Consider the following 27723-nt stretch of genomic DNA (forward strand, 5'->3'; position numbering starts at 1 on the left):
ATTTTTTTTTTTTTGATGATAGCCATTCTGACAGGTATGAGGTGATATCTCATTGTGGTTTTGATTTGCATTTCTCTGATGATTAACAATGTTGAGCATCTTTTCAAGTGCCTGTTGACTTATCTGAATGTCTTCCATGTCTATTCAGGTCTTCTGTTTATTGTTTAATTGGTTTGTTTTTTTGATACTGAGTTGTATGAGATGTTTATATATTTTGGATATTAACCCCTTATTGGTCATATCATTTGCAAATGGTTTCTCTCATTAAGTAGGTGGTCTTTTTGTTTTTTTTTGTTTTTTTTTTTTTAAAGACTTTTTTTTTTTAAAGGAATTCCTTTATTTTTATTATTTATTTATTTATTTATTTTTGGCTGTGTTGGGTCTTCGTTTCTGTGCGAGGGCTTTCTCTAGTTGTGGCAAGCGGGGGCCACTCTTCATCGCGGTGCGCGGGCCTCTCACTATCGCGGCCTCTCTTGTTGCAGAGCACAAGCTCCAGATGCGCAGGCTCAGTAGTTGTGGCTCACGGGCCCAGTTGCTCCTTGGCATGTGGGATCTTCCCAGACCAGGGCTCGAACCCGTGTCCCCTGCATTAGCAGGCAGATTCTCAACCACTGCGCCACCAGGGAAGCCCTGGTCTTTTTGTTTTGCTGATGGTTTCCCTTGCTGTACAAAAGCTTTTAAGTTTAATTACGCCCCATTTGTTTATTTTTACTTTTGTTTCCTTTGCCTTAGGAGACAGATCCAAAAAATACTGCAATGATTTATGTCAAAGAGTGTTCTTTTCTTTTTGAGTTTTATGGTTTCAGGTCTTACTTTACCTAAGGTTTTTAATCCATTTTGAGTCTATTTTTGTATATGGTGTGAGAAGTTCTAATTTCATTCTTTTACATGTAGCTGTCCAGTTTTCCCAGCACCATTTATTGAAGAGACTGTCTTTTCTCCATTGTATATTTTGCCTCTTTTGTTGTAGATCAATTGACCATAAGTGTGTTGGTTTATTTCTGAGCTCTCAATTCTGTTCTATTGACCTATGTGTCTGTTTTTGTGCCAGTACAATACTGTTTTGATTACTGTAGCTTTGTAGTATAATGTGAAGTGAGAAGTATGATACTTCCAGTTCTGTTCTTCTTTCTCTAGATTGTTTTGGCTATTTGGGGTCTTCTGTGTTTCCATACAAATTTTAAAATTATTTGTTTTAGGGATTGGATTAAATCTAAAGATTTCCTTGGGTAGTGTGGGTATTTTAGCAATATTAATTCTTCCAATCCAAGAACACAGTGTATCTTTCCATCTGTGTAGACTTCAATTTCTTTCATCAGTGTCTTATAGTTTTGTGAGTACATGTCTTTTACCTCCTTAGGTAGGTTTATCACTAGGCATTTTATTCTTTTTAATGTGATTGTAAATGGGATTGTTTCCTCAATTTATCTTTTTGGTAGTTCATTGTTAGTGTATAAAAGTGCAACAGATTTCTGTATATTAATTTTGTATCCTGCAACTTCACTGAATTCATTGATGAGCTCCAGTAGGTTTTTTGTGGCCTCTTTAGGATTTTCTATCCATAGTATCACATCATCTGCAAACAGTGACAGTTTTACTTCTTCCTTTCCAATTTGGTTTCCGTTCATTTCTTTTACTTGTCTGATTATTGTGGCTAGGACTTCTAATAGTATGTTGAATAAAATGTCAAGAATGGGCGTCCTTGTCTTGTTCCTGATCTTAGAGGAAATACTTTCAGCTTTTCAACTTTATGTATGATGTTAGCTGTGGGTTTATCATACATGACCTTTATTGTGTTGAGGTATGTTCCCTCTATACCCATTTCCTGGAAAGTTTTTATCATAAATGGATGTTGAATTTTTTCAAAAGCTTTTTCTGCATCTATTGAGATGATCATATGGTTTTTATTCTTCAGGTTGTTAACGTGGTGTATCACAATGATTGATTTGTAGATATTGAAAAATCCTTGCATCCCTGGGTTGAGTCCCACTTGATCATGGTCCTTTTGGTTTATTGTTGGATTTGGTTTGCAAATATTTTGTTGAGGATTTTTGCATGTATTTTCATCAGTGATATTAGCCTGTAATTTTCTTTTTTTGTGGTATCTTTTGTCTGGTTTGGGTATCAGGGTGGTGCTGGCCTCATAGAATGAGTTTGGAAGCATTCTTTTCCCTGCAAATTTTGGAATTTTGGAATAGTTTGAGAAAGATCGGTGTTAACTCATCTCTAAATATTTTTTAGAATTCACCTGTGAAGCCATCTGGTCCTAGACTTATGTTTTTTGGGAGTTTTTTTGTTTTTTTAAATTACTGATTCAATTTCACTACTGGCAGTTGGTCTGTTCATATTTTCTATTTCTTCTTGGTTCAGTCTTGGGAGAGTAGTGGGGCTGAGCCATGAGGCAGCTTGTTATGGGACTGGGGGGCTTGGGGTAGTACTGGCCCACTGGTGGGAAAAGTGGAATCCTGGGGTCTGGCTACAGGGCCCAGGGATCCCAGAGCTGCTGTTGGACTGCTGGTGGGTGGGACCTGTTCTTGACACAGCTGGCTTTGGGGTTTGGGGTGTCCCAAAGCTCATGTTGGCCTGCTGTGGGTGGAATCGGTCTTGCAATGGCAGGCTGCAGGGCTACAGTTGTCCTGGGGCTGGTGTCTGTCAGCTGGCAGGTGGACCTGTATCCCAGGGTCTCTGGCTGCAGGGCCCTGGGGGTCCTGGGCCTAGCATCTGTGCACCGGTGTGTGATGCCAGGTCCTGAGCCCTCTGGTGGGCAGGACCATGTCCTGTGGGAGACTTTCTAAGATCAGCAGGTGGATCTAACCCAGGCTCTTTTCAAATTACTGCTTCTGCCCTGGGTCCTGGAGCATGTGATATTTTGTGTGCTCCCTTTAAGAGTGGAGCCTCTATTTCCACAGCTCTCTGAATCTCCTGAAAGTAAACCCCACTGGTCTTCAAAGCCTTCACAGCCAAGTGTTCTAGGGGATCCTCTTTCTGCAGCAGGTCCCCCAGGCAAGGGAGCCTGATGTTGGACTCAGACACCGTGTTCCTTGGGGAGAACCTCTGCAACTGTAATTATTCTCTCGTTTGTGGGTTGCTATCTTAAGTGTTATGTTTGCATTCCTTTCTTTTTGTGTGTATCTATTATAGGTTTTTGGTTTGTGGTTACCTTGAGGTTCATATATAACAACTTATATACATATGTAATTTTTTTTTAACATCTTTATTGGAGTATAATTGCTTTACAATGGTGTGTTAGTTTCTGCTTTATAACAAAGTGAATCAGTTATACATATACATATGTTCCCATATCTCTTCCCTCTTGCATCTCCCTCCCTCCCACCCTCCCTATCCCACACCTCTAGGTGGTCACAAAGCACAGAGCTGATCTCCCTGTGCTATGTGGTTGCTTCCCACTAGCTATCTATTTTACGTTTGGTAGTGTATATATGTCCATGCCACTCTCTCTCTTTGTCACATCTTACCCTTCCCCCTCCCCATATCCTCAAGTCCATTCTCTAGTAGGTCTGCGTCTTTATTCCTGTCTTGCCCCTAGGTTCTTCATGACTTTTTTTTTTTTTTTTCTTAGATTCCATATATATGTGTTAGCATATGGTATTTGTTTTTCCCTTTCTGACTTACTTCACTCTGTATGACAGACTCTAACTCCATCCACCTCACTACAAATAACTCAATTTCGTTTCTTTTTATGGCTGAGTAATATTCCATTGTATATATGTGCCACATCTTCTTTATCCATTCATCCAATGATGGATACTTAGGTTGCTTCCATGTCCTGGCTATTGTAAATAGAGCTGCAATGAACATTTTGGTACATGACTCTTTTTGAATTATGGTTTTCTCAGGGTATATACCCAGTAGTGGGATTGCTGGGTCATATGGTAGTTCTATTTTTAGTTTTTTAAGGAACCTCCATACTGTTCTCCATAGTGGCTGTATCAATTTACATTCCCACCAACAATGCAAGAGTGTTCCCTTTTCTCCACACCCTCTCCAGCATTTATTGTTTCTAGATTTTTTGATGATGGCCATTCTGACTGGTGTGAGATATCTCACTGTAGTTTTGATTTGCATTTCTCTAATGATTAATGATGTTGAGCATTCTTTCATGTGTTTGTTGGCAATCTGTATATCTTCTTTGGAGAAATGTCTATTTAGGTCTTCTGCCCACTTTTGGATTGGGTTATTTGTTTTTTTGTTATTGAGCTGCATGAACTGCTTGTAAATCTTGGAGATTAATCCTTTGTCAGTTGCTTCATTTGCAAATATTTTCTCCCACTCTGAGGGTTGTCTTTTGGTCTTGTTTATGGTTTCCTTTGCTGTGCAAAAGCTTTTAAGTTTCATTAGGTCCCATTTGTTTATTTTTGTTTTTATTTCCATTTCTCTAGGAGGTGGGTCAAAAAGGATCTTGCTGTGATTTATGTCATAGAGTGTTCTGCCTATGTTTTCCTCTAAGAGTTTGATAGTGTCTGGCCTTACATTTAGGTCTTTAATCCATTTTGAGTTTATTTTTGTGTATGGTGTTAGGGAGTGTTCTAATTTCATTCTTTTACATGCGGCTGTCCAGTTTTCCCAGCACCACTTACTGAAGAGGCTGTCTTTTCTCCATTGTATATTCTTGTCTCCTTTGTGATTATTTTAAGTGACGATCTCTTAAGGTTGAATGCATTCTGACTGCCCTATATTTTTACACCCTTCTCTATGTTTAATGTTTTTGACATCATGTTCTACATCTTTTTTTGTGTGTATCGCTTATTGTCTATTGTGGATAGATACTGTTTTCCCACTTTTGTCTTTTAACCTTCCTACTGGCTTTATAAGTGGATGATCGACTGTATATTTTCCTTTGCCAATGAGTTTTTTCCTTTTGTAATTTTCATATTTCTTGCTGTGGTCTTCTCTTTTCCATTTAGAGAAGTCACTTTAACATTTCTTGTAAAGCTGGTTTAGTGGTGCTAAACACTTTTAGCTTTTGCTTTTCTATAAAACTATCCTTCAAATCTGAACAACAGCCTGGGCCAGGTAGAATCTTCTTGGTTGTAGGTTTTTGCTTTCATCACTTTAATACATTGTGCCACTCCCTGCTCACCTGCAAAGTTTCTGCTGGTAAGTCAGTTGATAGTCTCATGGGACTTCCCTTGTAAGTAACTAGTATCTGTTCTCTTGCTGCGTTTAAGATTCTCTCTTTATATTTAATTTTTGCCATTTTAATGATAATGTGTCTTGGTGTGGACCTCTTTAGATTCATCTTGTTTGAGCCTCTTTGTGCTTCCTGGACTTGGATGTCTGTTTCCTTCCCCAGGTTAGGGATGTTTTCAGCTATTATTTCTTCAAATAATTTCTTTGCTCCTTTCTCTCTTTCTTCTCCTTCTGGGACCCCTATAATGCGGATGTTAGTATGCTTGAAATTGTCTCAGGGGCCTCTTAAACTATCCTTGCTTAAAATTTTTTTTTTCCCTGTTCAGCTTGGGTGATTTCCACTAATCTGTCTTCCACATTGCTGATCCATTTCTCTGTATCATTTAAACTACTGTTTATTTCTTCTAGCATATTTTAAAATTTCAGTTATTTTATTCTTTAGCTTTGTTTGGTTCTTCTTTATATTTTATAACTCTTTGTTGAAATTCTCACTGTGTTCTTCTCCTGAAATCAGTGAGCATCTTAATGATCATTACTTTTAAGTCTTTATTGGGTAGGTTGAAGGGATTAAAATTTGAATTAAAAAGGGATTTGCTCCATCCACACCACCTTCTCTACCAATGATTTTTTTCTTTCTGCTTTCCTAGCCAGTTCTCAATATCTTAATTAGTAAGAAGAATAGGTTCCTGTAATTAGACTGAAGGGTGGGCCTCCTTAGCAATTAAGAATTTCCCTTGTAGCTAAAATCTGGGAACTGTATCAGAGAACTGGGAGCATTATTTTAGTTTTAGCAACTGTTTCATTTGGCCCATTTTATTAAAAACAGTAATTTTAAGCTTTACAAGTTGTATGATTAAAACTTTCATTATTTGATAAATGTAGTCTTCCAGTTTTCTTTTACTTGGAGGTACTTGGTGTGAAATACTTTCTGAGTCTGTTATCAATCACCTAGAAACACTGTTTCTAGGTATGACCTAGAAACATTGTTTCACTGAGGCGGAAAAATTTGGAACGTTAGAGTTGACATAAGGGAGGCTTTTGTTTTTGTTTTAGTAAATTTATTTAGCTAACGGGTAAGAAATACTTATATTAATTATAAATCCTCTTTTAGGGAAATAACTAGTTTCTCCATTTCTGTAAGAAATACTTATATTAATTATAAATCCTCTTTTAGGGAAATAACTAGTTTCTCCATTTCTGTAAGAAATACTTATATTAATTATAAATCCTCTTTTAGGGAAATAACTAGTTTCTCCATTTCTTGGAACAAACTAAGAAATCCTGCTAAGGCTCACCCTTGCATCTTCTCTTTTTAAGCCGCCCTTCCTTTTGCTTGAGTTTCTCCAGCAGCCTTACACTTCCTATCCAGACCTGTTTTCCCTAGGCAATATCCTGGAATTTTTTGCAATGAGATATTATCTATATTAAAGAAATCATTAAATCACAGAAACTCCAGCTAATGGAAGGCATTTTTGTATACTTTCATTCCAGTGTAATGGAATACTTCAGTGATTAGGTATATGAAATAGGGACAAAGTCACAGAGGTGCCATAGATTTCTGTATTTATGGATTGCTGTACCAACTACAATAGCATGTCCCATATAATATATGGCTTTGCCAAAATGAAAACTGAGCTTATTTCAAGAGAATCATGCCATTAATGTTTAGGGGGAAAGGTCGATGCATTATTTTCAGGCCCAAGAATCCTGAAATAGTCATTGCATCTGAATGAAAAGGAGAAAAAAAAAAATCACTGATGTCTTTGGCTGACATTTGTGAGGAGTGGAACATGAATAAATTCACTCACAGTGATTGATGTAACCTAATAAAAATGTCAATAAATTCACATCATTCTGTTGCTGTATCTCAATCATGAGGGTTTAAGTTGTGCCTACTTTTATTTCTCAGGCTGAGGAAACACACTACCATATTTCTTCACCCATTCCGAAGTTGAGATTGAGTGTTATAACATATAAGATATAGACTAGGTAATGTGGTACTACTTTGAAGTTGATTCTGGTACAGTAGAAAAAGACATATTCCTAAATAATTATAATGTAACATATATAGTTAAAATTTCATAGGAGAAAAACAGCTAAAATATGATTGTTGTTCAGAGGAAGGAGAAATTACAAAAGTACAGAGAAGCACAATTATGAGAAAAGCTGCCAATTTCATATAAATGTAACTGACATTAGAGAGTGTTCAAATTTAAAATTGGGCTTGAAGTCCTTGAAAAATTAGGTTCCTTCTTTCCTTTACTTTCTTCCCTCTTTCTTTTCATTCTACCCCTATCCTTTCCTTCCTTTTCCTTCTTTCTTACAATTTTCCTTCATTCATGTGAACTTAGTGTTTACTGTATGCTCAGCACCATGCTAGGCACCACAGTAAATAAAATAAAGACTATCCTCAAGATATCATGGCCTCCTCAAATCCCCATTCCAATATAACATAGGATTTCCCCCTCTATCCAAAAGCAAGTAATATAAAATATGCATCGGGGGGTATGTATTGGAGATATGGGAGGAGGGTGCTTGAGGGGAGAGTAAGATGAAGCTAGAATAGAAAATTAAGATTAAATGGAAAGGGACTTCCCTGGTGGCGAAGTGGTTGAGAATCCGCCTGCCAGTACAGGGGATGTGGGTTCGAGCCTTGGTCCAGGAAGATCCCGCATGCTGCGGAGCAACTAAGCCTGTGCGCCACAACTACTGAGTCTGTGCTCTAGAGCCCGCGTGCCACAACTACTGAAGCCTGCGTGCCTAGAGCCCGTGTTCCACAACAAGAGAAGCCACCGCAATGAGAAACCTGCACGCCGCAACAAAGAGTAGCCCCTGCTTGCAGCAACTAGAGAAAGCCCGCGCACAGCAACAAAGACCCAATGCAGCCAAAAATAAGTAAATAAATTTATTTAAAAAAAAAGAAGATTAAATGGAGAATATGGGGTGGCTAGTACACTGAGTTTAACCCTTAATTAACAGGAAATTAAGGGTCATCAGAAATCAAATGAATGGCAGGATAGTTTTTCCCTACTAATGGGCAGTGGCTGGGCTGCTGGAGCCTCTACAAGGGCTGTGGGCAGGAAACGTGAAGGTTAGAGGGAGCCCTAACAGGCGTAAAAGACAGTGCAGATGCTGCATTGCTCCCCCAGAAAAAACTCACGGTCATTGCAAAAGGGTGCAGAGGTCCTAATATTACAGAGTAAGAGTTAAGAAACAGTAGACTTTTGGGTCATACATATAAATGATAATTATAGCACAACATGTTAAGTGCAATGTAGATATCTACGAGTACAAAGATTAAGAAAAGATGTTTCATATAAGCTGAGTCATTCCTCATAAGTAGAGTTTGCTGGTTGAGTTAAGGGCGATGGGGCTGTGGGAAAGAGAGGGATTTCCAAGAAGAGGGCCAAGTATGATCAAATATGATCAGTCATTGATTCACTGAACTATTCATTTTAATACTTCATTTGAAATATGAATCACATAGTGATTTACTGTTAATAGAATATAAACTAAGAGGTAGAGAAGGCAGGAGATGAGGCTAAAGATATGCTGTGAGTGGAGTCCAGTCTTTAGAACCTTGAATTTCTATATACAGTGGCATGAATTTTGTCCTGTGGGTGAAGGAAAGCCATTGAAGGATTTTAAGCAAGGAAAGAAAGTTAAAAATGAGGAAAAACAGGCTTGTACCTTAAAAAAAAAAAAAAAAGAATTCAACAAATGGTGGTGAAATTTTCCATATGTAAAGAAAGAAAGAAAAAAAAAGAACCTTGGCCCATTCTTCACAGTTTATGCAAAAATTAATTCAAGAGGGATCTTAGACCTATATGTAAAACTTCTAGAGGTGAGTAGAAGAGAAAGTCTTTGTGACTTTGGACTAGGTAAAGAGTTTCTTGATACCACACAGAGAAGCACAATCCATAAAAGAAAAAAGTAAAAAAAATTAGACTTTATCAAAATTAAAAACACTTGCTCTGCTAAAGACACTCTTCATGGAATAGAAAAACAAGCTACAAACTGGAAAAATATCTACAAATCACATTTCTGACAAAGAACTGTATCTAGAAAATATTAAAAAAAAAAAACTTTTAGAACTCAACATTAAGAAAAAACAACCCAATGAAAGAAAATGGGTAAAAATCTGAAGACACGCTTCACCAAAAAAGATATATGGATAGCGAGTACACATATGGGAAGATGATCAAAATCAATAGTCATAGGAAATGCAAATTAAAATGACAGTAAGATACCAGTATAGACTCACTAATGGCTAATTAAAAAAAAAAAGACAGTATCAAGCATTGCTGATGATGCAGAGTAATTGAAACTCTCATTAATTACTAGTGGAAATGTAAAATGGAACATCCAGTTTGGAAAACAGTTTGGCAGTTTCTTAGAAAATTAAACATATATTTACCATTGGATCTAGTCATTCCACATGTAGGTATTTCTCCAAGATAAACAGAAATATGTGTTTACACAGAGACTTACACATGAATGTTCATATCAGTTTTATAAATCATCATCCAAACTGGAAACAACCCAGATGTCCTTCAACCGCTGAATGCAGAACCAAACTGATGGTACATCATACAGAGGAGTACTGCTCAGCAACAACAAAGAGGCATGAATCTCAAGTGCATTCTGCTAAGAGAAAGAAGCCAGGTCTGAAAGGCTACTTATTGTGTAATTCCATTTACAGAACATTCTGAAACACAGTTCTTCCTTAAAGAAATGTTCTGATTAACAAATGCAGAAGGAAAGAGAAAAATAGAAAAATCACCATTAAAATATGACAGTAGTAATTGTTGCAGGCAAGATCTGCTATGGATGATAAAATTAATGGGAAAAAGTCTGAGGAAAAAGAGGATATTTGCATAGTCTAATCTCCTCCCAAATATACATTAACTACAAGAGGGGGAAAGTAATTTTTCAGTAACTTTCTAGGAGACACCACCTTAACCAAGTGATCCCTGTTAACACCCCCAGGAATAATGCACGTGGACATCATCATGTACCCCCGGATATAATGCATGAAGAGGGTATGCAACTTTTGTGATGTTCCTGCCAAAAATGCATAACCACAAATTGAATCATGAAAAAACAATGGACACACCCAAACTAATGGACATTTAACACATCACTGACTAGTAGTTTTGAAAACTGCCAAGGTCTTGAAAGACAAGGGAAGACTGAAGAATTGCACAGATTAAACGCAGACTGGACTAAGGGGATGCGATAAGTAATGCAATGTGGGATCCTGGATGAGTCCTAGAAGAGAGAAAGGACACTAGTGGAAAAGCTGATAAAATCTGAATAAAAGTCTGTAGTTAAGTAAATAGTACTGTACAGATGTTTGTTTCTTGGCTTTGATAATAGTCCTATGCTTATGTAAAATACATCAGGGGAAACAGTGAGAGTTATATTGGAACTATATTATTTGAATAACTTTTTCTGTAAGTCTGAAATTATATCAAAGCGAAAATTTAAGGAAAGTTATAGTAATATATTCTCACAACAACAAAACAAGCATTAAAGTATTCATCAAGGGATTAAGTAAGGACACCGCTAGATTTCCATTCATTATTTTGAGATAATTTTTTAAATCAGAAATCACATATACAAGGGGCCAATAATCATTTTCAGTGGCCCATAATCATTTTCAGTGATTAAGATTCCTACTGGTCTTTATTCACTCCTATCAATACATAAGACCATCAGGAACTTGGTGAAAAAGTTCCTAAGTAATGACTGGTTACTTTACCTTGCAGCCTGGAAGGATGGTACTCATTCTCCTGAGTTTATGGATGCAAATTAATGTCTATAACATGGATTTATCTATAGCCCCTCTCAAATTTGGAGCCATCAAACTCTTTACCAGAACAAATTGCATCATTCTTTCCAAATGATTTGGAAAGAATTTTCACTTTTGAAATGAGTAAGATTTCACCCTCTAGATGGCTCTATTCAGTTTTATTTAGACGTACTAAAAGGCAATATTATGTATGCATAAAGTTGTTTTTATATTCTCTTTTCTCTCCTAGTTCTTACAGTGTTATCTTCAGACTGGGCAACCTGTTACTAGAATTTTTAACCTGATACTTCTTATTATAGTCTACCCAATAATTAGCAGGCTGTCTTAGGAAAGAGAGAGAACCACAGGAAGGAGACAGTAAGTTAGAAGTAGATCTAGGGAGGTGATTAGAGTGAATGACCTTGAGAAAGCTCAGATACTTAAACACTGAAGAGACAAGAATAAATTCCTTCTGAATACAGGGGAAGTTTATTCTCTCTTGTAAAGAGAGAAGTACACTCTGGCAGAAAGAAAATAAGCTGGTGATCCCGATTAGCCCCAGTGCTGCTTGAACAGTGTGATACACAGGGCCACCAGACTATGTCATCTTGTTACTGTTTCTCAGAGTCACACTTGGTTCATTTTCTATTTATCCATATGTATACATTATAATTCCAAATGGCAAATACTTTGCAGTAAATCTCCTGAGACTCCATTAGACTCCAGAAACTGCATAAGAATAATTCATCACTAATTTCTGTAAACAGTAAATAGTAAATATTAAGGATGGTAGCAGAAGAGAGAAAATCTCTATTTCTTCTCTTTTTGTTGCCTCTCATCTTTCCTTTTCCCTCGGGTTGCATCTCTTCCTACTTTCATGCTATCAACTCTTTTCCTCAATTTATCAACAGTGCTCTTTGGGGCAGCAGCTTCTGTCCTGATCTCCAGGTTCTCTTGTGTTCTTAGTAATACCCACAATCTTTCTAACCTTTCCTGATCAGTTTTCTTTCACACTTTTCTCAAGAGCCAGTTCAAATATTCACCAACACCTCAAGCCCTCTACCTATCACCTCAGCAAATGATCTAGCCTTGTACATGACTGAAAAAAGGAAGGTGGGTAACTCCAAAGGCAGCTGGGTCTTCTAGCTACCAACAGTCTTTGCATACCATAGTTATCTATGTACCCATATTTAGGGTCAGTTTGGTACATTTTCTTCCAGTGTCTCAGGGATTTAGAAAAGAAAGAATACATGGGAAAAATGAGAATAAGTTTTGAGATGATTTTGTCATTTAGTATGAAAGCAATCTAGGATTCAAGAAGGATGGTGGAGAATGAAACCAGAGAAAGAAGACACAGGGACCTGACCCAGGAGGGCAGGCGTTTTGACTTTCTTTTCCATTGCCAAATACCTAATGCTTAGAAAAGTGCTGGCGCATAGTAGTTAGGCACATAATAAATATTACTTAAATGAATGAATGATTTAAAGAATGCTAAGCATTTGGAATCTAAGTAAGAAATGAACACAATCTAATTTGCATTTTTTAAGCTATCAGTCTGACTGCAGTGCACACATGCCTCACTCACTCTAAAGTCCACTGCAATCTTGGCCTTGATTCTCACAGTGTGCTGTGATGGGCTGTGTCCTCCTAGTTGCTCCATCCAATAGATGCTTCTCAATCCTTATTTTATTTGGCTTCCCAGCTCATTTTATGCTAATGACCCATCTTTCATTCTTAGAGATGTGTCCTCCTTCTTCCAGGTTGTTCTGTCTGTCTCTTTCATAAGCTTTTCTTTTTAAGTCAGCCTGTTAGGGCTGGTTCTCCTCAACCTTCTGGGTAATTTTATCCTCCCGATGGCTTCAACTACTGATCACCACCCATCATTTGCACCTGCACACCAGAATCCCACCGAGGCTTCAGAGGCTTCCTGGAAGTTTTTAAATGTCCAAGACACTTCCAACTTATCACGTCCAAATCAGAATTCATTGTTAACCCTCCAAGTCTATTATTTCTCCATAATTTCCTTTCCATCTCCCTACTTATGTAAACCAGAAGCTTGGAAGTCATCCAAAACCATCCCCATTCCCTCATTCCCCATATATAGTCAGTCACTCAAGTCTCCTAATTTAACCTTGGAAACAGCTCTTGAATCTATTTCTTCTCTCTATCGTTCTCATCATTTTTCACTTGGATTACTATACTAGCCTCCTTACTGTTTTACCTGCCTCTAGTTTTTTCTTTCAATATATAATTCACACTGTTATTACTTAGCTCCAGCTGTTTTCGATGCTCCCCCAACATGCCACATTCTTTCTTAGCACAAGGGTTTAGAACTTATTGTTTCCTCTGCCTGGAATACTATCCTACCAAACCCTAGCATGGCTTGCTCCTTCACTTCACTCAGGTTTGTTCTCTTTATCTAAAATTATATTGATATATTTAGATTCCTTTTTGCTGCCTCCAGCAGGTAAAAGCTCTGTCTTTTTCACTACTCTATTACCAGTGATTAGAAGAGTTGGCACCCAATAAATATTCTCTGAATAAAATAATGAACAAGTTAATGAATAATTGTATCCAAAATAGCACATGCTGCACCGTATTGGGAAATACTGGCCTACTTGTTTGTTGCTCCCAGTGGACTGGAGCCAACAAATGAGCTTCTCAAGAGCACTGAGACCTTTGTTTCTCTATCTCTAGGTTTTAATAAGCAGTAGTGTCTGACACCTTGGTGGTGCTCAGTAAATGTTCCTAGAAAAACAAAACAAAGTAAAACAAAACTCTTAACCTACCTTAGCTAGTTGAGTAGCTGAATTTCACAAAAAAAGTCTAAGTTCTTTCATTAGAATCAGTTTCACAGAATGTTTTACTCCCTTCAACATATATTCCATATATCCAAACCTTGATTTTGCTTACAGCAAAATTTTACCTATACTTTTCTACTTTACAGACTGAAAGATAAACACTTTATTAAAGGCACTTTTTGTTTCTTCCTGATCACCGATACGAACCTGACATTATAATAAAGTTGGAGGCTGGGTGGTAAATTATTACTGGCACAAACTTTCCTTGCCAACATCTCATGATTCTTTCTTTTGGCAAAGGAATGAAATACAAACATGTTAGGGTTAGATGGGACCTTTCTTGTTTTGCAGTACAATATGAACTTTTCAATCTTTTGTGTGGAGGAAAATATTGAGGCTTAAAGACATTGAATAACTTGCACAAGACCCTGTGTCCAGTAGCAGAATATACAAGCAGGTGGAGAGGCAGCTATCATATTGGTGGCAACTGTAATAGTTGAAATCTTGGAGAATGTATTACTTGACAAGTAAAATGCAGTTCTGGGACTGGAGAAACAGTTCTTGTGTATTTACTGTCTATTTGACTGGCCTGAATCTACTCTCTGACTTAGCGTCCATGTGGACCCATCAAAACTATTTGGAAGGAACCCTCAATACTCTGGAATATTTAAAGATGGTTTGTGTAGGCCCAGTACTTTGTGTTACAGATTCTCGGCTGTTCTAGAGTCCTTAGCAATGTCCCATGATAAAATAAATTTATGTTTGGGAATTTGTTTGATATCCTGATTGACTTCTATTATTCCTCACTGGATTTATGATTTATTTGAGATATAGTTTAGTATACCTACATTTAGTTGTTACCTAAGCTGGGAGATAGGCACTTCATTCTTTCTCTTTTTGGTTCTTCCATATCATCATGAATTCAAACTGTAGGGCTCCATCTTCTAGAGTGTGGTTACTGCATTGTGTTTCTTTATCATTTAACCACAACTCTTATCTTTTTATAGAAGGTAGCACTTTCTCTTTTGGATATGTAGTTAATGACACTGGTGTATACATCACCTGTTACAAACTGCTACTATCCATGGTACTAATAGCTACAAGTCTGTTCTCTAACTGATGGCTTCTATTTGCTTCTTGGAGAAAATGTATGTGCTAAGCAAATGGTTTAGCTGGATTAATCTCTTTCTATATCAGTTGCTTCTTAATAGGTTAATGAAATTGTGATGTGTGTCAAACAAATAGGTTCAACTTTTATCTGACACACTTTCTATATAATACAGCTTTTAATCATTTAACTTTGAAGTTTATAATAAAAGTAGTTATATGCACAAGTATGAAAGAGCAGAAGTGTTTCCAAGAACTTTATAATATGTATCTCTCAGCGATAAAACCTATAGATAAGATAAAAATTATGCATATTAAGAATTTATAAAAGGATCTGATGAAGATTTTGATCTATAATTTTGCATTACTTGCAACTGAGAGTCAGTGCATTTATTTCTCAGAACCCCAGGATACTCTACTAACATGACCATATAAACCTATACTGCATCTTTATCTTTGTCAGTATTATCTTTTATGCAATATGGTAGTCCTTAGGGAGCATTAATTGCTAGCTATCTCTTAGCTACTTAAGGGTAATCTTGGTACAATTACCATGTATTTATGGGAATGAGGCACTCATTTATTGCCTTTCTCTTAAAAATCCCATAGCATTTGCAAGAAGATAACAGTATAAATACGCCCACTTGTCTTTGCGGGAATTATTCCTTTCTCCATCTCCACCACCCACCTCAGCATCACCACAACACCCTTATGTGGGACTCATACTTACAAGTTAAAACTACAATGATTATTGCCACTCAAAAGCATATTGAATCTATCCTTTCTCAATTAGCCTTTCTTTTCTTTTCTTATCTTTTCTTTCTTTTTCTTTTTCTTAAAATGGAATAAGGACCTTCACCTAGGAATCATACAAATTGGGCTACGTAAGGGTCACTGGTCCCAATTTTATACAAGATTGTTAGAGATGTAAAGCAATCACTGTGTTAGTTGCTTGAATGTCTTTGTGAAATAAACTGAGTATTTCAAACTGGCAGACAAGTGCCATAGATTATCTTATTAAACCTATTTAGTTGATTTAGAATAAATAATTCCTACTACTTCATAGGGCCAAATTATATATAATATTATATAGATAGATAATAAAACACATAGGGATACATGAATAATTCACAGAATGTGATTTATCAAAGGTAGAAAATAAATATCTGATCTTTGAATTTATTGTTAGATATTTATTTCCAGATATTTCATGCATAAATACTCATACGAGGACTTCAACAGCATACTTAAATTATTTTAAATGCTTTGCAAAGGTTCATAATCCAACTTTAAAATTATCTTTTTCATTCCAGAGAGATATAAAACATAAGGAATAACTTGAAATGTTCATGCTAAATTAATGACAAGGAAGTCAGAAAATATAAAAGAAATAATTAATATGTTGTTTCCTCTCTCTCTCTTTTAGATTAGTATTTTTGCTAGGTATTGTGGCATATCTGGATCTCTCCAAATTTTACATAAGAGGTAGTTTATTCCACTCATCTAAATATTTTCCTTATTTTTAAAAGGTATTGTGTTATTTTATTCAGATTATAATTTATTTAATGCTATTTAATTCAGATAAGACAAAGTGTAAAACTCTGACTTATTCACTGTGATACAGCAAAATAAAAAGCAAAGAAACAAAAAATCCCATGGGTCTGTCAAACAGACAGACCTCAGTTTGAACATCAGTCATACCACTTACTATGGGTTAGAGGTCCTTATGCGGGTTAATTCACCCGTTTGATATTCAATATCCTTCAGTGAATACTGAAGGTTCAGCAGATATGCATAAGAGTTGCCATGAGAATGAAATGGTGAACTATAGTACCAATAATAGCTACCATTTAATGTGGCTTAGTATGAGTCACATGCTATGCTAAATGCTTTATACATTTATAAAATTAATCCTTACAGCATTCCTATTGGGTAGGACTTATTTTGGCCCCATTTTACAGTGTGGAAGTAAACAATAGAGATGTTAAATCATCTACCTAAAACTTCACAAGACTTCAGTGGCAGGAGTGGAATTCTAACTGGTGTCCATCTGTTTGGTTAACTATTGCTGTGTAATAAACTATCCAAAACGGAGCGGCTTAAAACAACAACCATTTTATTATCTCTCATGATTTTACGGGTTGATTGGACTGAGCTGGGTGGATACTTTGCTCCACAAAATATCATCTGCAGCTGCAGCCATCTGGCAGTAGAAGTAGGGGCTGTAATGTCTGAGATGGTTCTTTACAAAGCTGGCACTCAGTGCTGACTATCTGCTGGGAGCTCTTGTAGAGCTGTTGTTGACTAGAATGCCTCAGTTCTCCTCTTTGCAGTTCTGCGTGTGGCCTCACCATATGTACTGGCTTTGCTCAACATTGGAGACTAAGTTACATGACAGAGTGTTCCAAGAGGATAAGGCCCAGTGTACAAATATGTAAGATGCTTCCACTTGTATCACACTTGTTAATGTCCCATAGGCCAAGGCTAGTCACATGGACAAGCCCACAATCAATGTGGGAGAGAACAACACCAGGGCATGAATACTGGAAGGTTCTACTAAGGCCACCAAAGTAACAGCCCATGGCAACAGCTGAAATCAAAAGCAATCTTTTGTGTCCTCCAAACTATCATGGCTATCAGTAATTTTCTGCTCTCCTTGGATAGCATGTTGGCCAATGCATTGTGAGAAGGACTTTGGAGTTTCAGACACAGAGTCAGTTAAATGTTTTTAGTAAGCTTTTACACTTTCCTTCTTCCAAATATAATAAGAAATTTCAATTTCATTTAAATGGTTTTAAAACAAATTTCAGTTTTACAAAAGAAAAATGCCTCTCAAAGAGTTAGATTATTTTTATGAGTTTATAATGCCATACTATATTGAGCTTTATATGTTATAACTCATTAGTGAATAAAATAAGGAGAAATATTAAGTTATGCCTTATCATTATTCAAATAAAAGTGAATATATTGCAATCTATTTCTTAGATGATATGATTAGTTTTGGATTTCTGAGGAACTTTTTTCCCAAAGGAATGGTTTTGATCCCACTATTTCTGTAAAAACTGGATTTTTATTTCAGAAATTGTAATTCTTTTCTTCATTTTATATAAATTAAAATAATACAGTTCTAATGGCATTTATGTAGGTAGGTTCCATAAAGAACTTTTTATTTAAAAGTTTTACTTTAGCTAAAGCATTCTATATTTGTATATGACATTTATTTACAAACAGAACTATTTTACCTTAATGACCCCAAATATTTTAACTGTTTCTCCTATTAATATTGAAATTTAGGCAGGTTCAGAAGAAGTGAATTGCTTACAGAAATTAGGAAAAACATATAACCCTTTACCTTGATTTATTATTTCAAGTTAAATTAGCAAATGATTTACAGGTAATAAAAAAAACATTTCAAAGCTGTTTGGTGACCAGTGCAAACTCTGATAATGTCATAGACTAATATCAAGACTCCAAGGGATGATATCTGAAGATGATATCTGAACTAAGTTATCCCCTAAATGGCTGTGATATTGCTATTAAGCTTTTTTTTTAATTTAAGGAAATGAGACAGATATATAAAAGAAGAAAATCAGTACTTACTTTTTGTGACAACACCTTCTAAGCGAATGATATTTGGGTGGTCAAACTGACCCATGATACTTGCTTCTCTTAAAAAATCTCTTCTTTGCCGATCCATGTGGCCACCTTTCAAAGTTTTGATGGCAACTGGAATCTCTCTTTTCCCTGGTGTTTTCAAACGCCCACTACAGACTTCTCCAAATTCACCTTAAAATATGAACAAAAGTAGTTAGTTGTTTAAACAGAATACTTATATTCCAGAAAAAATGAATTGTCACAAAGTACCATCTTTTTGTTTTTTAAGGTGATGACTCTCAAGTGTGCCAGTTTTACATAGAGATCTCTTCCTTAAAAATTAAACTTGTAATGACAATATGCCTGATCAGCATCATTTGTAATGAATAATGAAATGCATTTTCGTATGCTGTACCACAGGAACTTCCATTGATAGATATCCCTGATCTGCTGAGAAATTATGACTAGCAGAATGGGTGATGCTAATGCAATTCTATAGAAAAGCAATCACTGCATAACATTTCCTGTTCCTGTTCTCAATACTGATATATGGGCCAAATGCCTGCTCTTTGCCTGGAATCCATCAGGCATATGTAGTTGATTTGATTGCACGGGCATATGTCTGGGCTTCACTGCCATTAGAAATCAATGCTAGGGTCAACTGGTATATGAACATATTGAAAAGACCACACTGAACTCAACTATAATTACTTATTATAGTTGAGTTCACACAGGTTAAATTACACGTCACATGGTTTGAATACAAATACAGTAAGATTATCTACAGTTCAGCAATGGCTCCAATGGATAGATTAAAAAACAGCCAAATATTTATCATGAATTTACTACATATATATCCAGTGCAAGAGTGCTGTGTATTTCAAAGAAGTATAAGAGTTGGTCTTTGTTCTTTGTAGCTTATAGTCTAGTAGGAGAATTTAGATGAAACACTGAAACACTTAGGAACCTAAGAACCAATCCCTGCAAATGTTGTATTATTTAAGTAAGAACAATGGGAGCTGCAAGACTTCCTGGAGGAGGTGGAACTTTTGCTGGACCTTGAATGATGGGTAGGATTCGGATATTCAAGAAAAGCAGCAACATTCCAGACAGGAGTATATGGAGTGAGGGAAGTGAAGACAAAGATTCAACGGTCAGAAACAGTAAAGAGAATGACATGGACATAGGGCAGTAAGGAGACAAGGTTGACTAGAGGGGTTACCGTGGGAAGGACGGTCAGAGACTTCTCAGTGCAATGTAGTAAATTCAATAAAGCTTGAGTTTTCAGATTTAATTTTTCTACGGTCAATTCCCTGCATTTACTTAAAAGCATGATGCTTGATCCCCAATTTATTCATCTATGAAGTGAATATAATAATGAAACCTTTTGTAATTATATAATGTTCCTTCCCCATAAGGATACTGGGAAGATCAAAAGTGATAATGCATATAAAAGTGCTTATAAACTGTAAAGTACTATTTATGTGCTTTAAGTTATATATATCTTTGGAAAGGTGAAAGAAATAAAAATTAAAATATCTTCAGTTGGTTTATTAGCTAGCAGTTCTGGCCAGTAGCTCGACGCTATGTAAGTTTAAGTGTAGAGGATCAAATTAAATTTTTGTAGCGCCACAGATTATCCATATTTTCTTTGAACCAATTCATTACATTCAACTAAATGTTGACTATTCATGAATATTAATTATATTTTGGTATAGATGCTAAGATTTTTTTTAAATGAAAAAAAAATAAAACTAGAAAGGAAATAAGACAAAACTTTGTTTCCTAAATTATGTGTAAACATGTCCATTAGAAATAAAAAGCAGTCTAGCAAGTTTTATATATATATATATATATATATATGGTAAAAAAAATAAATAAACAAACATGCAAACAAAAAATGCTGACTAGAATGTGGTCCCTAAGTTCAGTGTATGTGATATTGGGGTTTTACAAATCTTACATAATTTGACATCAACACAAGAATAGTTGTTTTTTTTGTTTTTTTTTTTACTTAATGATGCTTTCAACCTATTGGAAGTTAAATGTTCTTATGTTCACAGGAGAAAGAAGCCATAGTTTTCCAGTTTTGTTTGTAATAATGTTTTTAATTTTTTAAAGATTTTCTCTTAGACATAAAAAATTGGCAAATGATAGAAATTTTCAACATTTTTCTATCGAGGCTGTGAACCTTGAGAGTAAAGGTATATGTACGTGTTTAAATTAATGTCCGATATATCCAGGCCTACTAATATACTTGAAATTCCTTTTCACATCACTCTGGTTTGCTTTAATGAATATCTAGAACAAAACAAATATTTTTTCTTCTTCTTGCTTTTATTTTGCCTTAACAAATCTGTTAGTACATATAAAGATTCAACAATATTTTAAAACCTCTCACCTGCCATGAGCCCAGATTGCAAGTGATTTTCTGTTAACATTTTATAGTAATTCAAATAAACTTTTGAATATAGTGAAATGAATAGCAAACTCTGTTGGTATTTTATCAAGACAGGCAGAGTGGCAATTTACTTTGGTCTTCTGTTGTGTGAAATTCATGTAATCTTATTAACACCAGGCAGGTGTTTTCTTCATGTCAAGCTTTGCATGATCAAGCTGTTATCACACTTATTTCAGTGACACTAAATATGGCTGCCTCAATTAAAGATCTGAGACTCCTAGTGCATTCTTTAGGCATAGTGCAAAAAATTCAGTCATAGAATGTATTAAAACTCTTATCTGTGGTAAGCCTGGATGAATCAGACAAATCAGCCAGAAAGGAAAAAATATTTTAAATTAAATGCATATTTTAAAATATTGCCAAAGACTGATCCATTATATGATTGCTCTTGTAGCAGGAGTGGAGGCCCTGTATGTAATCATAGGTAAGAGGATTTATTCCTTAATAAAATGTGAACTTTTATATATACTGGTTAGTCCATCATTAATTCATCAACTATAGGAATATGGTGTTAAATACTTTTTTTTCCCTTTACCAACACAATGTCACCATCATTATTACAAAGCTAGCACTTATATAGTGCTTATCATGAGCCAGGTCTAAAAACCTAAAATATATTTTAATCTTGACAACAAAACTTTGAGGTGGGTACTGTTATTATCTTCACATTACAGATGAGGAAACTGAGGCATACGAGCTAAGTAACTTGTCCATGGTAACGTAATTACAAAGTGGTAGAGCAGTAATTTGAACCTAGGCAATCTGGCTCCAGAGTCGATGCTTATAATCACTATTCTCTGCTGTCTGAGATATTTATCATTGTTAATACTTGTGTTAATATGCTAAATTCCCAGTTAGTAACAACGATGTCTTCAAACTCACTACTGTATAGTGTTCAAACACATTAACTGGATATGCACAGGTAGATGGAATGATAAAACCATATATTAGGAATCCTTCACTATAAAATGGAAATGGAGACCTCGCTTAAATAGGTTGTATATTAGATGGTCTGGAAAAATCACTACAGTCTATCTAGTTTCAAGAGAGTCAAGAAAAATATATCTAGGATAATTGATCTTCTGCCACTGACAGCCCATGCACTTGCTAACAATCCCATCTCTCTCCCTGGATGGTGGTAAAACCTTTCTGGACAAGCAATTTTGTTGTATGGTATATAAGGTCATATTAAATTATCAATTAGAAATGGATTTTCCACATAAAGCCTACATCTTTTAACTAAAACTGTGGAGGAGGGTAGAGGCAACAAGGGACAATCTGTCTTGGAGGATTATCATATCAACAACCCCTGGAGGCTTTCTGAAAGTTTACTCCCCCTGTTCTGAGATTCTGGTACTCCCTTACCTCCAACCCCTTGAGAGTCACTGAAGCAGAGAGCCACGCTCCTGACGGTTTTTTAAAACATACCTCTCCCTGTGTCCTCAAGTCCATTCTCTATGTTTGCGTCTTTATTCCTGTCCTGCCCCTAGGCTCTTCAGAACCATTCTTTTGAGGGGAAAGGGTAAGCTGGGACGAAGTGAGAGAGTGGCATGGACAGATATTCACTACCAAATGTAAAATAGATAGCTAGTGGGAAGCAGCCGCATAGCACAGGGAGATCAGCTCGGTGCTTTGTGACCACCTAGAGGGGTGGGATAGGGAGGGTGGGAGGGAGGGAGACTCAAGAGGGAGGAGACATGGGGATATATGTATATGTATAGCTGATTCACTTTGTTATAAAGCAGAAACTAACACACCATTGTAAAGCAATTATACCCCAATAAAGATGTTAAAATAAATAAATAAAATAAAACATACCTCTCAGGTGTAATGACATGTTTCTTTCATCACACTTGCCGTTTCCCTCTGACGGGAACGTTCTCTACAAGTTGTTCCCCTTCCTCCCTTGTCTCCACCCTGCTCAGTTCTTCTCTTACGCGATGGCTTCATATAAGCAGCAAATGCCAAGCTTTCCCCTCTTCAGAAACTTACTCTGATGAACCCATCTCATTTAGTCCCCCACCAACATCAGGTCCCTCCAAATGAGACAGAAAAAAACAGCAGCTCTACAATCAGAAGCCGGCCTCGCTCTCAGAGCTAGGCTATGTTATTCTCCTATCAGACATTATACCAACCTCAACCTCAACCTCAACCTCAACCAGGTTGCTCTGAGACACAATAAAATGAGACTGAGCAAGGCTACTGCATAATTTTGCCTAAGCACAGAAAAAAGGCAAGGTCACATGGCCAAAATACTAAACATCTCCTCCTCTCTTGGCCAAAATGAGTGACTGCTACTTCTCTACCAATTAAAACCTTATTCTTGTTCTAGTCTCCCTTCCCTGTAGATAAGATTCACTGAGATACTATGGTATAAGTCCTAAAACTAAGGCCCAATATTATGTGCTGTTTGACACCAGGGGCGAACAGGGAGGGCCTCAAATGGCTTTACCACAGGCTCTCCTCCTCACTCTGCTCCCACAGATAAGGCCAAACAACCCGCCTTATCAAACGGATAAGATGCAGTTCCTCCTCATCCCTGAGTGACAGGTTTCACTCTCCTGCCAGCCTGGGGAATGATTCAAGCAAGCCAGTCACATCCTCCTGAGGGTATCGGGGGTACCCTACCCTCTTGACACTACAAAGCCTGTCTCCCACAGCCCCCCGTTGTCCACTGGGTTCCCAAGAGTAGCCCAGGTGGCCCTGTGTGGCATGTGGTGTCCCTCCTCCCCCCCGCCCCGGCTGTAAGTATATGGAATGAATAAGTACCTGTTAATCTCATCTGTTCAGTCTAAGGCATTGTGTATTTGGCCATCACAGGGTGATGGAGGCACCCAATAGGAGGCAATGAGAACAGATATTCAATTGCAGATTTGCCATTGCTTTCTGACAGCATTTAATCCAGAGCAAACTCCTGCTTTCTTGGACCGCCTGCCAAATCACCCAACCAAAGCCCAAGTGCTATAATAGGTTCTTTCTAACACCCTCTTACTGACACACACTAGAGTTCCCCATGGTGTGTGTTTTCCCTTGCTGAAATGAGCAATAAACCCAGCTTTTTCAACTACAGTGTGTTCCTGGGGTCTTTGGCTTGAGAGCATTAGCATAACATATTTACTGTATAGCACTTTTGACTATGTGAAATTATCTTTGAAATTCATTTTTAATTAGTTTACTCATTTAGTAACTATCCCTGCATTTCAACACTTCCCCTTAATTCCATCCAGTCAACTGTAATCTAAGTCATGATGGCACAGGGATTAACTGTCTCTATTTCCTATTGTACTCTCAGTGCTTAGTACAAAATAAGCACTTCTTTAATATTTGCTGCATGAATGTGGGGAAAACACAACTCTAGACTCAAAGTTGGGATATCTTAGAGAGAGTAAAAATTGTCCAATTTTTGCTCTTCTTTCATTGTATACAGTTAAGAGATACTTCAATACCTTCTGTATTCAGTTTTGTTTTTTTTTTAAACTTAACTGCAAACAATCCAGTTTCATTTCTGAGTATAAAGGCGACAAGAAGAATATTTTAAAGTGTCATATAAGGAGTAAAATAAATAAAGTGTCATATAAGGAGTTAAAAAAGAAGAGGCATAGAGGAAAAACATATAACAGATTTTTAATTCAGTTCTAGAGGGATTTATTAGTCTCTTGAGGTCTTAAGGTAAATTCCATTATTATTATCAGGAGGGTCACCCACCCAATTGCATTCACTGTCTGTCATTCAAGGATGAAATACCAGAATCCTTATGACTAATTCTGTCTGGTTTCTTCCACATATGAAAGAGAACAACATCTTTTTGAAAACATAATCTCACACCAGTTGAAATGATATTTGAATGTTTCTGATTCAACTTCACAGAAAGGTTCAACACAATGCAAGACTTCTTGTGTTTAACAAGGCTTGTCAATAGGAAGAGTCGACTAAGACATGAAAGAGGACAGGTTTACAAGTTAGGGCTTCTATTTCTGGCATCACCACTAATTTGTTTTGTGGCATTAGAGGAAGCCATATTACTTTTTCCTGCTTTAGTATCATTGTGGGTAGGTTAAATACCTACCACCTATATTCTTCTTGAGAGATAAAGATTAATGTGTAAATTTTTACAAAGCTTTTTAGTCTAAGAAAAATTCCATGTAACCACTGAGTCTTTTAAAATTATACTGATACCATAGACAGTACGTTAAATATGTCACTCTAAGTATCCTTCACTGCTGGGTTCTTAAACCCTAGGCCAGGAAGCAGTATTTCTGCAAGACAGGAGAATGACTTCCTTATCAAACAGGGGTAAGGATTTCTTTAGTGAATGAGGTCAGTAACGCATTATCCATTTTTTCCCACACCACATTCCAAACATCAGACAGCCTCTTTTTCTTTCTGAGCAAGTTTTTATTCTTTTCTGCTAAAACAAACTCCCAATTATAACTCTGTCCTCAAGAAGATTAAAGTTTTCTCTATCTCTGACATCATAAAGTCCAGTGTATTACTCACTTATTGAATATTCTTATTCATATTATTTTGACTTTTCAAACTCACTGTTACCTCTACTCCTAGAACACTTTTTTAATCCAGTATCAGCCTCTACCACAGGCCTCTCATACCACCTGCTTTCTTTCCTCAAGGCAGATTGAAAGAGCTCTTTAGACTAAAAAATATTTGCATTTCAAAACTCTGCTTGATGCTCTATAAAAATTTAATCTCTATGCTGCCATCAGAAGGACCATTTCAGAAATAAAATCTAATTTAAAAAAATCTCTGTGACCCAGAGAAAGTTACTCAATGTCTTTGAGTCTCCGTTTCCTTATCTATAAAACATGACTATCTGATTTGCAGAATTATACGAAGTAAAGGTACTTAGCACTGCCTCTGGCAGCTCCTATTGTTACTATATATTTTCACTAGCCTTGCGGCCACCCATTCTCTGCAAATGAAAACTAGGACCAGTTCAAACATCTGCCAGTCTCTCCTCCCATAATCAGGCTGCTGAGCACTCTGCATTGGATAGAAGTGTTACTAAAAATATATGGTTCTTTTCTCAGCTATAATCCTTTGTCAGTACACACACTATCTCAGGGTAATATCTTTCACTACCACCAGCTACTGCCTTTAGCTTGTTAAGTTCCAAATCTACACTTGCAGCTCAGACTTCTCTCTTGAACTCCAGACTTGCATAACCACCTAGACGTCTTCTAAGGGCAATCCTATCATTATCTCCTATAGTAGTTGGCTTGCGCTATTATTAAAAAATACCACAGATTGGGTGGCTGAAACAACAGAAATTTATTTTCTCACAGTTCTGAAGGTTTGGGAATCTAAAATCAAGGTGCCAGATGATTGGTTTGCTGGTGAGAGCTCTCTTCTTGGCTTGGAGACGGCCACCTTCTCACTGTGTCCTCATGTCCTTTCCTTGGTGAGGCCATGGAGAAGGAAGAGATCTCTCCCTCTTCCTCTTCCTATAAAGTCACCAATCCTATCATATTAGGATCCCACCCTTATGATCTCATTTAACTTTAATCAAAACCTAGAAGCCCTATTTCCCCATACATTTACATTGGGGGATAGGGATTTAACATATGAATTTTCAGGGTTGGGGGGACACAATTCAACCATAATATCTCTTAAAACCTGCTTTTTCTGTCTTTATCCCTTAATTCATTTAGTAGCTCCAAAGACGTTCACATTCTAATCCACAGAATCTGTGACTATGTTACCTTATACAGCAAAAGGGATTGAGATGTGATTATCCTGGACAATCCAGTTGGGTCCAATGTAATCATAAAGGTTCTTATAAAAGGGAGGCAGGAGGGAGAGTCAAGAGAAGGAGATGGGATGACGGAAACAGAGGTAAGAGAAGTCAGAGAGAGATCTGAAGATGTTATGCTGGTGGCTTTTAAGATGGAGAAGGGAACCTGAACCAAGGAAGGCAGGAGACCTTTAGAAGCTGGAAAAGTCAAGGAAACAGATTCTTCCCTGATGTGCCGTGAGTGAATCAATACTGTCAACTCCCTGAGTTTAACCCAATGAGACTGATTTTGGACTTCTGACTTCCAGAACTGTAAAATAATTAATTTGTGCTTTACTAAGCCATTAACTTGTGATAATACATGGATGGCTTTTAGCACAGAGTTAGTTCTCAAATATTAGCTTCCATTTTAGGCTGGATAATATCCTCCATTTAAGCATGATCCTTTATTACTCTCCAATGCCCCCCTTTTATATTTTTCTATTAACAACACTTCTCTCATTAGCTGTAAGTTTCCATTCATTCATTTCTCCATTACACTGTGAAAATTTTGAGCACAGGGATTTTGTCTTCATTTTAATCCCCAGTGTCTATCATCATGAACAGCATGGGTCTAATGTTTCCTGACTGCACGATGGACTGACATCTTCATGACAGACACCTTCATCAGTATTGAAACCTCTATGTGAAAGTACACATTAAACATTTTCAAGTGTTACTTGAGTGGGCAAGCGTGAGACAATATCATTTCCCCCAGCATGTATGAATTCCTGCACTAGCACAAACAAGACATTTTGGAATTCAGTCAGGCAATAAACATAATCAGTATTCACAGCAGAGGACTTGTGTTTAGTCAAGCATGACTAAGAGAAGCTAGTAGACTGTCAGCTGTAGTGGTCAAATGTTTTCAAAAATGGGAGAAAAATCAGCCTTCCCAAAATACAGAGATGATTATTTTGATTAAAGAAGACAGTGAGTGTCCTGAGTTACTATTAAAAGTGATATTACACAATTCTTTAATAGCAATAAAGACTTTGAATAGCTTTAATATACCAAAGGTTTATAA

At 36.7% G+C, this 27723-nt stretch overlaps 1 protein-coding gene and 1 long non-coding RNA gene across 2 annotated transcripts in view; one reads left to right on the forward strand and one right to left on the reverse strand.

Annotated features, from left to right (window-relative positions):
• LOC309660153 overlaps nt 1-27723 on the forward strand; it is a 639313-nt gene that overhangs the window by 305243 nt on the left and 306347 nt on the right. The gene's annotated exons all lie outside the window — the stretch shown is intronic.
• The window catches only part of EPHA6 (EPH receptor A6), an 870129-nt gene that overhangs the window by 201469 nt on the left and 640937 nt on the right, over nt 1-27723 (reverse strand). Inside the window, exon 12 of the mRNA XM_082460667.1 lies at nt 18454-18639. Coding sequence (XP_082316793.1) covers nt 18454-18639 — 186 coding nt within the window. The remainder of the gene's footprint in view (nt 1-18453; nt 18640-27723) is intronic.

This window comes from Balaenoptera physalus, assembly GCF_965194825.1.
Source record: "Balaenoptera physalus genome assembly, chromosome: 4".
NCBI classification, from domain to species: domain Eukaryota; kingdom Metazoa; phylum Chordata; class Mammalia; order Artiodactyla; family Balaenopteridae; genus Balaenoptera; species Balaenoptera physalus.